Source organism: Diaphorina citri, unplaced genomic scaffold, assembly GCF_000475195.1.
Source record: "Diaphorina citri unplaced genomic scaffold, Diaci psyllid genome assembly version 1.1 scaffold123, whole genome shotgun sequence".
NCBI classification, from domain to species: domain Eukaryota; kingdom Metazoa; phylum Arthropoda; class Insecta; order Hemiptera; family Psyllidae; genus Diaphorina; species Diaphorina citri.
The window spans coordinates 218,772-235,542 of record NW_007377560.1 but is presented as its reverse complement, the minus strand read 5'-3'; the positions used below and the strand labels follow the sequence as shown (position 1 = coordinate 235,542).

Sequence of the window (16,771 nt, the reverse complement as noted above, 5' to 3'; positions counted from 1 at the left end):
GTGGCGGTGGGGGGGGGGCGTTGATGCTCCCCATTTCCTGAGTCCGCCCCACAGTAAAGGAATTAAGAATAGAATAGAATACTTATATGTCCTTTTTTTATACGGCCAGCATACTGAAAAGTAGGGTAAAACCCCCAATGGCCGACACCTGTTGTAATCATCGACACCCTACTCGTATTTCTTTAATAATAAGAAATCTGCGTGGTTTACACGTGATCAAATCTATGCACTAGGATCTCCTCACCCCCCTCCATCTTTTTCACAACATTACAGCTTAGAGGCCTCAGTCGTCTGAGAGACATGAACCAGACTACCTATTTATTATTTTTTTAATTGGTTGCTGACTTCACATTAGTGTTGTATTGAAATGAGAACAAAAACAAAACCACTATCTCTATTGGAACTTTGCCTCCATTTATCTCAAAACTCTTTTTTCCGACTTGGTCTTTCTCTTTTCTGCCTCTTCGCCATTCATATATTCAACCTACCTACCACCTGACTGAGTGTCTCTATCTATTCCAGATGTCCAAGCTGGTAGACCAGTGTGCTCCTCATCTAGCGATCAACCTCATGGACCTGGGCAAACTATCCACCTCTCTACCTGTTATCCACCCAACCCGCCACCAGAAGGGTACCAATACCAACCTCACCCCAGTCACTCCAACCTCGGAGAGACCCAAGTCTGTGCGGACACCAACCTCGGATACCAAAGGGAAGATAGCTAGTCCCGCTGGTACTAAAGGGAAGATAGCTAGTCCCGCTGCTACGAAAACCAGTCCATCATCTCATACCAAAGTAAAATTAGCTGGTCTTTCTGATACCAAATTGAAGCCAGCTAGTCCCGTTGCTGATGCCAAATTGAAGTTAGCTGGTCCTGGTTCGAAATCGAATGTAAAGCGAGAAGGAAGCGCGCCCCGTGATAGAAGCAAGAAAAAACTATAGCTAGCTTTCTATGATTTTAATATCAATATTAATAAGAAAATAAGTATATTTCTTTTTAAAATTTGTATTTGTTTTGTAAAGCTTTGGCGTGGTTAAATAAATAAAAAGGGTTGAAATTTGTTTGAATTTCATCATTATTTAAAAAAAAGTCTTCCTTTGATTCAATTATTTTATGTCACTGTTGGGATTCGAACCGCAGTAGGTATATGAATCCTCGCTTATGAATCCAATGCTTTAACAACTGCACTACTGGGACGAGGTATTAAAAAAAAAAATTGGTGAAAAAACCTATTGAGGGTAAAAATTAAAAGGAAGGAAGAAAATAATTTACCATAGGTTGTTACATGGTACATTTAGTTTAGCTATACCTGGTTGATATCCATAAATAATGAACTAAGGAAGAAAATAGAAATGGATATTAAATGTGCCACGTGCATGGATATTTTCTCCCGGACTAATCTGGTTCAATAGGATATCACTGCGCAATGCGCATACAATACTCTCCCCTCCTCTCTGTCCTACTCTTCCCCTTCTCGGAAGAAAATAGAAATGGATATTAAATGTGCCACGTGCATGGATATTTTCTCCCGGACTAATCTGGTTCAATAGGATATCACTGCGCATTGCGCACACAATACTCTCCCCTCCTCTCTGTCTTACTCTCCCCCTCTCTCCCCTTCCCCCCCTCTCTGTCTTGCTGATGGCAATGTGAATATTGTTGGGAGAGGGTGGAAAAACACGTCATAGCCACACGGGGGTACAAGGCGAACGGGGTAGGTACTTACAGTCTGATTTTTACTTTCCTTATTATTATTTTAACCATTATTTCTTGGAAACCTATACAAGGTATTATTATTATACTACCTGTACCGTGTTTTATCAGTCCCCTACACCACTCGGATCTCATATATTTGCATAAACTACAGGGTGGCCCATCACACATCGACCCCTCGGGGAAAAAAAGACATTATTTCCCAATGATTTACATTCACTACTATATTTACATACACTCAAATATAATTCACAGGTAGGTATAAGGTCACCAGAACAGTAGGTACTACCTGTACCGTGTTTTATCAGTCCCCTACACCACTCGGATCTCATATATTTGCATAAACTACAGGGTGGCCCATCACACATCGAGCCCTCGGAAAAAAAGACATTATTTCCCTGGTTATATCATACTTTTCCGTCTCTTTTCGCTGGGATTTTAATGGAACACCCTGTTTATTTACCTTCCAGATTTATCACACGTAATTTACCATTATAGTAACTGTTCATGGAACTTTATTCTTGGATGTCGAGATTGTTGGTTCAAGTCCAAGTCAAGTCAGAAAATTTAGGGTGGTGTTTGTTAATCGAGGAACGACATTTGTGACAAACATACATAGCCTAACACAATTCAAATTCTTTGTTTTCGCCCATCATTCTGGATTGACGAATCTCTGTGGGGATCCATCTCATTAAATTAAAAACAATTCCACCTCTATTCTTCTACACTCTCTTCAGCTTTACACTCTGCAATTTCAACTTTAACGTATCCCTCGTGTCAATATTTCCTACTACCTACCTACTTTTCCCTCTACTTCTACAGGATCAATTATTACTTACAGTTACTGCAAAGTAATTTGCACTAGTTTACGTCTGACGAGATTTTATGTTCTGCTTTGCATTCCAAATGAATTCGAGCTTAACAAAAAAACATTTCTGCAGGATTATTGTATTGTTTAGGATAGCGTCTCTCATTAAACTCGGTAACAACTCTTCTTCAAATGTTTGTAGACGAAAGGCCTCGCCCTTGTAACAAGTACATCGTTATGAACACTGCTCTCAGCCTTTGGAGAAAAAATAGGTAAGTGCTATACCGACATACAAAGCTAGGTATACAAGTACCTATGTTTGTTTATATTACAGAAAAATTTGGGGTCATAAAAGAAAGAAAAAAGGGGAAATATAGTCATAAAGGCAAAGAGGAGAAATACAGTCTTATAAGAAAATGATTTCGAATTAGGGTCAAGAATTAAAAGTTAAACAATGCGTACAGTTTTCTTTATTTTAGAAATTTGGAGCAAAGAAGCGATTTAAATTTGCCCTTCTTGTGACGGTTCTCTTGGTAATATCAAGATTAGAAAGAACTTTCAAAGGATTTCTATTGTTGATTGTTATCATCATCTAGAATATCTACTTTACCTACTTACTAAAAATTTGTATTAAAATTACTAGCACGCTGGATCTAGTTCAGACGTACAAGATTTGGAGACTCTCACACACAGTATTCTTAATGAACTAAATGCGTCTACTGCTACTCCAAACCAAGAACTCCGTGGTGCTGACAGAGGTCTTTTAGATCAGAGGTCATTGGTTCAAAATGCAGAACAGATCTTTTATCCCAGCAGTCTAACAATACTTAAGGTCGGTCTACAGTCTCATGTTCACTCTACATATGTTGGTCTATTTTGGAAACTTTTGTTATTCAAAAAGTGCTCGTTTAGACCTGAATTTTAGGTATTTAAATGCCTACTAAAACTACACTTGCTTAATTACAAGGGATTAGTGGCAGAAATTGCTCAGGCATTAACAGTTTTCACCCTGGTTTCTACTTACGTTTCATAGAACCTGGAACTACACTTAATAGGTGTAGGTGGAACCTACAGGGATTAAACTTTGGATTAAGAATATTAAAATTAGCCAATCAGATTTCTAAATCCAAATGGTTTGACGTTAATCTAAGTTTAATTCAAAGTTTCTCTCCAGGCATGAAGATATTGTAATCCTTTGTTCCATACCTATTATCCACCTATACTTATACGAAGATTTCGATAACATGGTTTTCTTCGTCCAGCTGCTCCTGCTGTTTCTCCTGTAGAACAAGTTTTAATTGGATCCACAGGTATCCATAACCTCAAGTCATCATTGTGAAGAACCTTTCCCATTGTTTCCATTATTTCAACAAGTTAGAGAACTCTATCAAACAAAGGCGAAGTAAAGGCATGGTGGGAAATGAAGGCAATTATTATCAAGTCGTTTTAAGTCACGAACCTTATAGTAGAATGGGGGTTGGTTGGAAGAGGGGGCCAGGGGTTGAGGAAATATGGCAACATGGAAAAGTAAAAGTCTATTATAACGTTTTGCTTGCTATTTAGAATTTAAATCGAGGCGACTTATAGCTTTACCTAATATACCTACAATACAAGGTTTTCAAGCTAGGGTTTGAAGAAGATTTTGATATTTTATTTGTCAAAATTCGAGAAAAAATTAATTCCGGCGCCATTGGGTTAAAAATTTTACAAATGACAGAAAACGGTAAAAAGAGAGGATGAGAAAGCGAAAGACAGGAAAATGTCTAGAAAGAAAGAGAGCAAAGGGAAGACAAATAAATAAGTGAGAGAAAAAGACAAGTATGTGGTTATATAATATAATGGAAAAGAGGAAGCGAAGGAGAGGAAGAAAGAGAGAAATATAAAGAAAAAGATGAAATGAAAAATAAATAAATAAATAAAAATAGAAGAAGAAAGATAAAGGGACAGAAAAAATACGGCAGGAAAAGAGAAAGAAAAAAGATAAGAAATAGAGGTTAAAGAGAAAGAGATAGAGAGAGAGAGAAAGGGAGAGAGAGAGAGAGGGAAAGGGAGAGAGAGAGGGGGAAAGGGAGAGAGAGAGAGAGTTAGAGAAAGAGACAGCATATGGTTATTATTGTCACATGGGAGAGACAACGGATGTCGAAAGTCAATTCAAAATCCATTATGGACACATGTCAAGTCACCCATCCAGTCTTTCACCCACCCCACCGTCCTGTTAACACATTCAGATTGAAATCCTATATTCACTAAACAGGGTATGAACCTCTTTGTCCATCCCATTTCTCTCTCTCTCCTCCTCCTCCTCTCCCTTTATCTATTTCTTTTCAACTCTTTTTATCCCTTTACCTTTCCCATTAATATAAGACCATTCAATTCAAATTCAATTATTTCAATTCAATTCTTCCTCCCTCTCTCCTCCTCCTCTCCCCTTTGTCCATCCCATTTCTCTCTCTCTCCTCCTCCTCCTCTCCCTTTATCTATTTCTTTTCAACTCTTTTTATCCCTTTACCTTTCCCCTTAATACTCTCTCTCTCTCCCTCTCTCTACTCTTTCCCCTTTTGTCTCTCTTTCTTTCTCCCTTTATCTCTTTTTCTCCCTCCCTCTCTCCTCCTCCTCCTCCTCCTCCTCTCCTTTTATCTATTCAGCGAAAAAAAAAAAAAAAAAAAAAAAAAAAAAACAAAGAAATAAATAAACAAACAAGTAGAGAAGGAGCGAGACGGAGAAGGCAGGGAGAGGAAAGAAGGATACTCAAAGGAAGAAAAGGAGAGTAAGTAGGATAAGGGGTGGGAGGAGGTTTGGGGAGTAAAAGAGGGGTAATGGGAGGGAATAATTTTTTTTTTTTTTTTTAGTTAATGAATAATAATAATGGAACAAAGTAGTTATTCATGTCCACAGTAATGTTTTGCTTTTAGCTTGCAATAATACCTAATATGTATGTATTCGTATACCTACTGCTATCTATTTATGCAGGTCTTGAAACTATATTCTTGTTTCTATCAGCACTTGCGGAATGGCGGGTTCTGACTGTTTGGGACATCACACGTGTTGTTGGTTATTTTAGGGTGGACTCAACCTTGTGAGGATAACTGAAAGGCTGAAATCCCAGCGAAAAAGGGATTCGGAAAAATCTGATATGACTTTACAACTTAACAGTACATAGTTCACAACTTAAAGTTAAACAGTTAAAAACAGACCTACCTAGAGTTTGATTCCCAAGATATTATTTTGTGTGAGGTTAATAAGGAAGGAGTGTTCTTTCTAATAATAATTCTTCTCTCTCTACTCATTGAATCTATAAAATCAACACCAGGTACCTAATTATAAACTTAAATGAAGGCACGTAGGAAGATATCTCTCTTTCTTTTTCTCTTCCTCTCCATCTCTCTCTCTCTTTCTTTATTTCTCTCTCTCTCTCTTTCTTGTTTCTTCTTCAGCTCTCTAAATCAACACTTGAACTTTAAATCTCTCTCTTTTCTTCTCTCTCTCACTCAGCTCTCTAAATCAACAATTGAACTTTTTGAAAATACATACATACCTCGGTAGATATGTGAAGACTGCTGTAAGAACCAATATATACTATACGTACGCAAAACAAACATTTTGGTTGTAATGAAAACATAGTGGAGGGTTTGGTAAAATAATAAGATAACTCAAGGGAATTCCGATGTGGGAAATAATACCGCGTGTAAAATCCCTGCTCGAGAGAAAAACTCCCTCCTTAGGTACAAAATATAGGTATCTTATCTTATATTATGTATGGGTATGTATTTAGGTACAGAAAAATGTACGAATTTGTCTTAGGTATAGATACATACCTACATTCCTACCAGTCTTGAGGAAAAAACACACATCGAGTGAGAAAAGTGGAAAAACAGAAAACTCCTGTAATGTAGAAATACCTGCGGCCCGCCAATGTTCAACAAATATCAAAAATGGCCCTCTATACATTTTGAGTTTGACATGCCTGATCTAGGTACTTATTGCACCGAATGTTACACCCAATTCAGTGAACTGAAGAACTCACTCAGCAAAAGGGTTAATAAAACGTTAGAATGAAAGGGTTAAATAGCTATGGACTTTGCAGATTCGTCTATGCTTAACCCCACTTTTAGGGCTACACGTAAGCCTCGGTGTTTAGCTGGTTAAGGAGCTACTGACTTGAGTCGTTTAAAATTAGTGGAGATGCCTAAACTACCAAGATTAATTTTAATCCAAGATCCGAGTCGTTTAAAATTAGTGGAGATGCCTAAACTACCAAGATTAATTTTAATCCAAGATCCAACTACAATCTCACCCGCCGTTGCTTAATAGTTTTACAATGATGAATGCTGCAAGCTCTTAGCTTAGCATTAGCATTGCAAGCTTGGCATCACATCAGGCGGCGTCAGCAGCATCACATCAGGCGTCAGCAGCATCATCACATCAGCAGTCAGCAGCAGCATCACATCAGCAGTCAGCAGCAGCAGTACCTATCTACTGTATACTGTTTCAGAGACAGAGTAATCGCTTTTCGTCAAATTTGAAACTTAATTTATAGTCTAGGAGGAAAAGTTAATAAAACGTCCAATGTAGAGAGAATAAACTGAATAATGTATAAGAGAATGAAGCAAATTGTAAAGATTTATTAAAGAAGGAGCGAAACGCCTTAAAAAAAAAAAGATCTCTCTTATGACCGCCACATACGTTCAAGCGTTCAGCATGCTTGTCCGGTAAGAAGCTTCAACGTGCGTGGCTAAAAAAAAAAAAATATCACAGGTCACAGGCAACCTGAAATGCCGCTTGTTGCACAATGAAAATTCACATCATTTAATCTGTCTGTTATTGGTAGCGGGAGCGGGCATTACGCTAAAAACACAGTGGAGCGGAGAGCATAGCGCATAGAGTTCGGGGCAAAAAGGATTTAAAAGAAACGTGATTTGATTTAGACACGAAAAACTTCCCACTTGGGACGGGATTACAAGTAGTGAAAGGATGTTCTGGGTTTATATTTCAATGTACTCAAGAGTCATTCCTCGGTGAAAGATTTGGAATTCCTTCTTCTTGCTGCTCGAGGATTGTTTTCATTTTTTTTTTCTTACATTTAATTTCGTTTCAAAGTTATCCTTTTGCCTTCGGGGGCAGATTTAAAAGAAACAAGAAGAAGGTAAGGAAGTAGAAGAGAAGAAGAATTATTAGGGAGAAGAGGAAAGTGAAAATGTGAAAAAGAGTGTTGTAGAGATGTTTAGATTAGACTTTGGAAGAAACAGAAAGGATTAATTTTTACCAGCGGGGTCTGTTGAAAGAACTGGAATCGGGTCACATTCCCAAAAATTGGGGAAATGGGGAATGATTTCCGATTTTCAGATTTTCATTTTAAGGTCCCCTGTGCCAGCCTAGTTAGCGTGGTCGGTAGCTTGTCTGCCTTGTAAGAGCTAGGTCGCGGGTTCGATTCCTACCCTTGGCGGATTTTATCCTGAAGGGATAATGTCCGTTCTCGGAACGGCTGGCTTTCTGGAAACCTGTTCTTCTATCTTCGATTTCGGGACGCTAAGACCTTAGCAGTTTCAGTTCCCTTTTTCAAACCTTTTAAAAATCATTTTTTTTTTCTTTCAACGGCCCCCTTCTGCCCAAGAAGTCCAATTTGTTTGGTAGCTCATAAACAAAGACCTATGTATGGGTAATGGGCACAAAGAGCCATGGGTAGGTATCACTTCTTCTGGGTTTACCAAAGCTGTTCTCGGAGGTATCACATTTTCTGGTTTAGGTACTAATCTGTATTTTGAAGGTATCACATTTTTTGGTACAGATTTAATCTCCTTCACTTTTTGTAGCTCTCCGCTTCGCTGATGTTTTTATTTATTATCATTACTTATTAGTTTAGTTTTGGTAGTTTTTTTTTGTACATCTCTCTTTGGATGGTTACCTATATATTTTGTCCGAGGCTGGTTTGGTACAGGTGGTTCAAGTTTCTCAGGCCAATTTAGTTTCGAGTAATGATTTGAGTATCTTGTGCTTTGAAATTCTTGATCTTGTTTTGAAATTACTTTTTGATCTTCTTCTTCTTCTTCTTCTTCTTTTTGCTTGTTTTTCTTCTCCTCCTCTCCTTCTTTTTATCCTTCTTCTTCTTCTCCTCCTTTTCTTATTTTCCTCTTCTCCTCCACCTCCTTCTCCTTTTTCTTCTCCTCCTCCCTCTCCTCTTCTTTTAAAGAGGCAGATTATTTCCTATACTCAACAAATATTCATTTGATTATTTATTTATCTACCATGTACATTTATATATTTGTAAGCAATTAATTAATGTTGATTTATTCTCTCTGTTTACAGGTAGGTGGTGTACAGTACACAATTCCATTCCATTCATTATGATGATTGTTGAGATGTTGGGTTGAATATTTAATTACTTTTCTATCTTCAATCTAAAATCAAGAGGTAAGTAAGATGTTAACTGATTTGATTTTGATAATTTTATTAAAACTTGGGGCTATTTCTGTTTAGGTAGTTGTCTGTTAGATTTATAGCCGAAATCTTTGGGGCTACCTATTGCTTGTGGTTAACTTTTTTTTTGTTTTTTAACCTAGCTCTTTAAAAAAATCTTTCTTCTTTTTCTTGTCCTCTTCTTCTTCTTTCTCTCCTCCTTCTCCTCCTTTTTCTTCTTCTCCTCCTCCTTCTCCTTCTTCTTCTTCTCCTCCTTCTTTTGTAAGCAATTAATTAATGTTGATTTATTCTTTCTGTTCACAGGTAGGTGGTGTACAGTACACAATTCCATTCTATTCATTATGATTGTTGAGATGTTGGGTTGAATATTTAATTACTTTTCTATCTTCAATCTAAAATCAAGAGGTAAGTAAGTTGTTAACTGATTTGATTTTGATGATTTTATTAAAACTTGGGGCTATTTCTGTTTAGGTAGTTGTCTGTTAAATTTATAGCCGAAATCTTTGGGGCTACCTATTGCTTGTGGTTAACTTTTTTTTTGTTTGTTTTTTAACCTAGCTCTTTAAAAAAATCTTTCTTCTTTTTTTTGTCCTCTTCTCCTTCTTCTCCTCCTCCTCCTTCTTCTTCTGCTTCTCTCCTTCTCCTTCTCTTCCTCCTCCTTCTCCTTCTCCTCCTTCTCCTCTTCCCCCTCCTTCTTTTTCTCCTTTTCCTCCTCCTTCTTCTCCTCCTCCTCCTTCTGCTTCTCCTTCGTACTTCTTTATCTTCCTGAACTCTTTTACAAGTCTGCTGTGTCCATTACAAGTCTGCTATGTCGCTCCTTCTCCTCCTTCTCCTTCTCCTCCTTCTCCTCCTCCTCCTTCTCCTTCTTCTCCTCCTCCTCCTTCTCCTCCTCCTTCTCCTCCTCCTCCTTCTCCTCCTTCTCCTTCTCCTCCTTCTCCTTCTCCTCCTCCTCCTCCTCCTCCTTCTCCTCCTTCTCCTTCTCCTCCTTCTCCTTCTCCTCCTTCTCCTTCTCCTCCTTCTCCTTCTCCTCCTCCTCCTTCTCCTCCTCCTCCTTCTCCTCCTCCTTCTCCTCCTCCTCCTCCTTCTCCTCCTCCTTCTGCTTCTCCTTCGTACTTCTTTATCTTCCTGAACTCCATTACAAGTCTGCTGTGTCCATTACAAGTCTGCTGTGTCCATTACAAGTCTGCTATGTCGATTACAAGTCTGCTATGTCGATTACAAGTCTACAAGTCTCGGACTTCACCAGAGAGATAATTTATGGGGTCTGCCCAAGCTCATAACATTCAAAACAACCTTAGCAAACCCGAGTAACAACCTCTCTCCCGCGGTAACAGGTATTGCCCGAGCATCTGGGCAATACCCTTTCATTTTGAGTTCTCTGTGTGTGTTTCTATTGAATAAGAATTGCGAAAAATAATCAGGGTTTAAGAAAAAGAAGAGGGAGGAGGAGAAGGAGGAGGAGGAGTAAGAGGAGGTGAAGAGGAAAAATAATCAGGGTTTAAGAAAAAGAAGAGGGAGGAGGAGTAAGAGGAGGTGAAGAGGAGGAGGAGGAGGAGGAGGAGGAGAAGAAGAAGAAGAAGAAGAAGAAGAAGAAGAAGAAGAAGAAGCAGAAGAAGAAGAAGAAGAAGAAAGAGAAGAAGAAGTAGAGAAAGAGGGGAAAGATGAAAAGAGCGGTAAATATCAATTAGTATAATTAATTGATATACAAATATGGGTGGTACCAAGCGAGCGTTCCCTAGGTTTGATAGAGGGAACTGTAACTGCGTCTTACCACCCCGATTTTGAAGACAGGATAGAAGAAAGCCAGCTGTTCCGAGAACGAACATTATCCGTTCAGGATAAAATCCGTCCCGGGCGGTAATCGAACCCGCGACCTAGCGCTTACAAGGCAGACGCGCTAATACCAACCAAGCTAACTAGGCTGGCTAACCACAACTTTTGAAACGTCCCTGTATACAAGGTGAACATGAAAAATGTTACCAAAAGCCGAGGGTGGATTCCTGAGCTGAGGTCATTTCCAACAAAAAATATTCTATAACAAAAAATAAAATATGCTTTTGGTAACGTTTTTCGTGTTCACCCTGTATTTACCGGCGCTCTTTCATTTGACTACCTTTTCGTTTGATGTGCGTAAGCGATGAATTAGTTGAATTAGAAAACGAGAGGGTTGTTTTGTTTGTTTTTGTTTACTGGTATGTATTTGTTTTTGTTTGTTGTTTGATTTGATGGATGATATGGAACTGTTTGTTCGTGTCTCAATTAGTGTCGAACCCAATAAACCATCTGGTATCACTTATCTCAGCTGTGCCCAAAATCTGGTTGTCCCAAACGCTGAAGAATAGCTGAGAGCTGACATATAACTAATATACTGGAAAAAGCACATTTTACATATTATCATAAGAAGTCACTTGAAAACGCCACAAATGACCGCAGCTACTTATCCCAGGAAAAGTGTTTTTGGGGTCCTTGTATGTCCGATCGTTCCTTGAAGTCAAAGATCAATTTAATAAAAACTTTAGGGTTTAGTTTATAAGGAGAATTTTTTCGTTATCATTGGATAATGATTGAGTAGAAATGATTTTTTTGGCCTGTTTTTGGAGCTGCCCCACAATATATGTCAGAAAGAGCCCGTTTGGGGCCCCCGAACAGCTGATTTGACACCGCTATCCACGTTTTAGTCATGTGGATTGCTGGTTGCACGGTTTGACTTTCGAGTATACTAGTACAGTTGAGAACCGCTGAAAGCACCGCGTGACATGATGTCATCTCTTCCTAATCACTTTATTGGGATATTGATTAGGTATACAAGGCAGAAGACAAACAAGAGAAAGTTTCGTCAAATTTGAAACTTAATTTATAGTCTAGGAGGAAAAGTTAATAAAACGTCCAATGTAGAGAGAATAAACTGAATAATGTATAGAGAATGAAGCAAAGTGAACAGGTTTTATCAAGAAGGACGAAATACGAAAATCGAGTTTTGAGTAGAACAGAACAGCTTTAAAACTTTTGATTTTACAAAAACTTGTGTTTCTTGTTGAATAATGAAGAAATGGACATTTTTTTTTTTGGAACTGATTCTTTACCGCATTAGTAAACGTTTAAACGTTTTACATCAAAAGGACCCAAGTATGGTTAGGATCTTTTTATATCAAAGTCTTCAATTAGGAAAAGAGAAAGAGGGGAGCAAGAGAAAGAGAGAGAGAGAGAGAGAGAAAGGAGAGAGACATTAAATTATAATTATGTCCTTCAGATATCATCATACATATCTTCATTGAGGAAAGATGAGACTTGTGTTCCGTTTTGGAAATTTGGACCAAGCTCTTCCACCCAACCACAGGACTTTCTCCGTTTGTAATCACATGAACAGTATGACTGTTCATCTTACTATAGTACTAGATAACTAGTTACCTAGCTATAGGTTACGGGTGGAGTCAAGTATTAGGCAGTACCTACCTACAGTCAATAATTATTATACTCTTACTGGTGATTAAATGGAAACCGTTCAAGTCAGAGACTGACTCACCCCCTGTAACTAGACCGTTTCTTGAACGTACTGTGAGCGGAAAGTGACTTGAACAGATATTAGAGAATCTTTAAACCATGTTTTAAACCAAGCTCGGTGAAAATTACGCGGTTCTATCTGTATTTTATTTTGACAAGATAAACCTAAAAACCTCAAAGCATGAAATTAAAATAGGTATCTTGAGCTTCGTGGTGTTGCGCTATTATTTGTGGATGTTGGATGTACCAAGCTAAGAGAATAAGAAATAGGTAAAATGCGGAAGATTTCATCGCAGCTCTTCATTTACTTTTCTTGTCCTGTAGGATTTTATTACTTTACTTTACTTTTACCAGGAACGGTCGTAGCTTAGAGGAGGCAAAACTAGGCATGGATAGGTAACTTTTTACTCCCATCAGGGTATAAATTGCAAAGGGAAAAACCAAAGCTGTACCTAATTTTCGTGATTGTGATTTTTTTTCTGTGATTCATGGCGGGTTCACAAAATGAGTTTAAACTCACCCTGTGGCCCCGGCCATGACGAAACAACGAAAGAAACACGAAAACTAAGTCACAAAAAGTTACAAAGTGTAAATCACAAGAGAAAAACACAAGCTGTAATTTTCGCGATTATGAGAATTTCTTGTGTCGGAAAGAAACGCGAAAGTTTACGGAAAAGTTACATTGAACTCATGAACATGATGTCAAAATGACATGTGTCAGAAGCAGAATAACATTGTGTTCTTATTGTCACCTAATTATTACAGATGAAAGAGTAAACTTCAAGAGTAGCAGAGAGTACAGAGATATTCTTAAGTTAATTAAACAATTAACTAGATAACTAGTTAGTACGTTAGTAGATACTAGATGACTTGACTAATGAACTCATCATCATTTAGATCTATCACTATATCACTAAATGACTATAGCACTCTTTATACGACTATATCACTAAATGACTATAGCACTCTTTATATGACTATATCACTAAATGACTATCACTGTATGACTGGCGGTGTCATTCCATGTAGCGTTGCCATGGCAACCACCACGTGGATTTGTTTATGTGTCATTTTGTAGAATCAACATCCCGAATAGAATTCTATCTCTATTCCGAACTATCCTTACTATCCATCAAAGCCCGATTCCCATTCCCTCATACACGCTGGGACCTCAGCAGTTAGGCTCATTTCACACTGAGCGGATTTTTACCGCCTGCAAAATCCGCGATTTCTTTCATACACAGCGGTTTACATTTACGTAGGTAACACTTCAAGAAATTAAAAATTATTATCAATATTCCTTACATCACAACACTTCTAATATGACTACTACACTATGCTCAAGTCAAAATCCCATTACGTTCTCTTTTTCTCTTGTATTTTATTAAAATAAATTTCAGAAAACCTAATACCTTGCTGGAAGACTTTGTCATACAACAAAGGACACTCTGGTCACATCTCAACAACCCATTACTATTACCCTGGTACATGACACCCCTAGTCTCATCTTAGTATATTTTGTACTTTGTAGTCGACTTTTTACTTCAGCTTAGGAAGTAGAAACTTTACTTTTACCAGGAACGGTCGTAGCTTAGAGGAGGCAAAACTAGGCATGGATAGGTAACTTTTTACTCCCATCAGGGTATAAATCGCAAAGGGAAAAACCAAAGCTGTACCTAATTTTCGTGATTGTGATTTTTTTTTCTGTGATTGATGGCCGGGTTCACAAAATGAGTTTAAACTCACCCTGTGGCCCCGGCCATGACGAAACAACGAAAGAAACACGAAAACTTAGTCACAAAAAGTTACAAAGTGTAAATCACAAGAGAAAAACACTAGCTGTAATTTTCGCGATTATGAGAATTTCTTGTGTTGGAAAGAAACACAAAAGTTTAGGGAAAAGTTACATGAACTCATGAACATGATGTCAAAATGACATGTGTCAGAAGCAGAATAACACCTAATTATTACAGATGAAAGAGGAAACTTTAAGAGTAGTAGAGAGTACAGAGATATTCTTAAGCTAATTAAACAATTAACTAGTTAGTAGATACTAGATGACTTGAGCGAGAAAGCTGGAAGAACACAAAACAATGCATATCACAGATTTTTCTACAACTAGCATGCTACCAAACAAAAAGTTCCATGTTTTTTACATGGTTTTACTTAACTTGAGATCTCTGTTTGTAATTTTGTTTGTTTGTTTTTTATTAGAACAAAAGAAATCATACAACCCACAGACAGGTCCAATTAGAAAGTTCAAGGAAAATGCTCTTTTTCTGTGAAAATAAATCGAGAAAAACTTGGGGATTTTGCTTGATGAACTTATCATAAAGAGAAAAAACTGAATTTGAGTCGCGGGAAAGAAACTGAACTTTGTATAAAAATTGAAATATGCTGCCCGAACTTTACCTGAACTTATTAGAAAACTTTCTGTCATTGTTTTTCCAATTAACTTGATTCAAAAATTCTGAACAAAGTTTCAGATTATTTTTTCACTCTTCTGAAAGTTTTTCGATAGGTGGTACCCACCTTAGTAGGTAGTTATCTAAGAGTAGTGCCTGTATTATGCAATTCTCAATTTAATACCTACATACTACATTTTCTACATTAAAACGCGCGGATTTCACTAGAATACCGCTGTGTGTGAAAGGACTCATTAAACACTCATTGACTAGGCGGAAAAAAACCGCGAGAGCGAAATCCGCGCGGTAAAAATCCGCTCAGTGTGAAATGGCTCTGAGCGAGGAACACAAAACAATGCATATCACAGATTTTTCTACAACTTGCATGCTACCAAAGTTCCATGTTTTTTATTAGAACAAAAGAAATCATACAACCCACAGACACATCATCTCCAGAAACACAGACAGATCACAAACTTTAATAGAGTTCAAATTAGATTAGAACTTTTATGAAAGAGCTGGATAACATTCAGTCGAGAGCAAATTGAATTATCATTCGAATGGGTAAAGAGGGAAAAGGATTTAGTCTGACTAAATCTTTTCTAGTCTTCCTATAATCCTGTTCCTATTTAAACTAGGTTACGATAGCTTTAAATGGGAGTGTTGGGGAACGGAATATCAGTCGCCATACGAGTAGAGATAATTATTTATTAAATAAAATAGAGTGAGCAATGTGAGCATGCTATTTAACACAACGAAACTGGTCTTAAGTTCTCACATTTTCTAACCTGGGATCATTTTTTATCATCGAGTTTGCCGTAAGCAGTAAGTATGCATCAGCGTTGCGTTGTTGAGAAAATGAGATATATTATGTACCATCATTTTCTTAATAAAGATTTATATGAGTGCCAGGCAATAAATTAATTATGCAATGTGCAGAGCACATTTTACTTATTTTGTACTCTGTTGGAAATCTAGGGAGGTACCTATGAATGGTAGTAAGATACACTCCTACACATTTAATTTTATATTAGTACAGTTACAGTCATTTTCACAGTTGAGACAAAGTAGGGTAAGTGTACCATTTATTCGCCCACCTAAAAAACATACCATTTATTGGCCCACTTGTGGGTCTACGGCACAAGTCTGAACTGGACGAACTTTTTCAAGATCCAATTTCATCAAAAGAAATGGCTTAAAGAATGCTATCAAACCAGTGGTATTCCAAAATTGTAGTAATAAAAAACAAAAATTAGAAAAATAAATGTGGTAAGGTGGGCCAATAAATGGTACGTTTTTTAGGTGGACGAATAAATGGTACACTTACCTTAGGTACGAGTAATTAAAACTGAGAAAATCAATTCTAACAGCTTTCAATGAGGAGTTTTTAATTGAGAGAGTGAAGTATTTTATCACAGGGGTACATACATAGTTAGGTATGTTAGAGTGGGGTTGTAAATTGATATTGATAGATATGTACATCTACAGGTATACTCTGGTACCTATGTTACCATCAAGTCACGTCACAGTAATTAAACACAAAATGTTCCCTGAGGGGATAGGAGGAGAGAGAGAGAAGGAGGCAGAGAGAGAGAGGAAGAGAGAGAGAGAGAGAAAGAGAGGGAGAGAAAAGAAGGGGATGAAATAAAGTTCAGGAAAAAAGGAAGAAAAGGGGAGAGAGAGAGAGAGAGAGAGAGACGAAAGAATGAGGGAAAGGCCAAGATTCAAGAGTGTTTGATGGATTTGAAATACGTACCTACTTACATATGTAAGTGAATATTATTAATTTTACTACAGGTCAGGGTTCAATCACATCGGATAAAAAATACCTGAATGCTTTTTAGTAACGGTCGAGTTAAAACATAGACCTCACTATCGTTCGGTCAAATAATGCAACATCTATTCCCTATTCCCCAGTCTGTCTTAATT

The 16,771-nt window shown here is 37.6% G+C and overlaps 1 protein-coding gene across 1 annotated transcript in view; it reads left to right on the top strand.

Annotated features, from left to right (window-relative positions):
• The first annotated feature begins 522 nt into the window (after positions 1-522).
• Positions 523-16,771, top strand: part of LOC113465532 (multiple C2 and transmembrane domain-containing protein-like) — a 56,321-nt gene continuing 40,072 nt past the window's right edge. Inside the window, 1 exon segment of the mRNA XM_026820115.1 lies at positions 523-871. Coding sequence (XP_026675916.1) covers positions 523-871 — 349 coding nt within the window.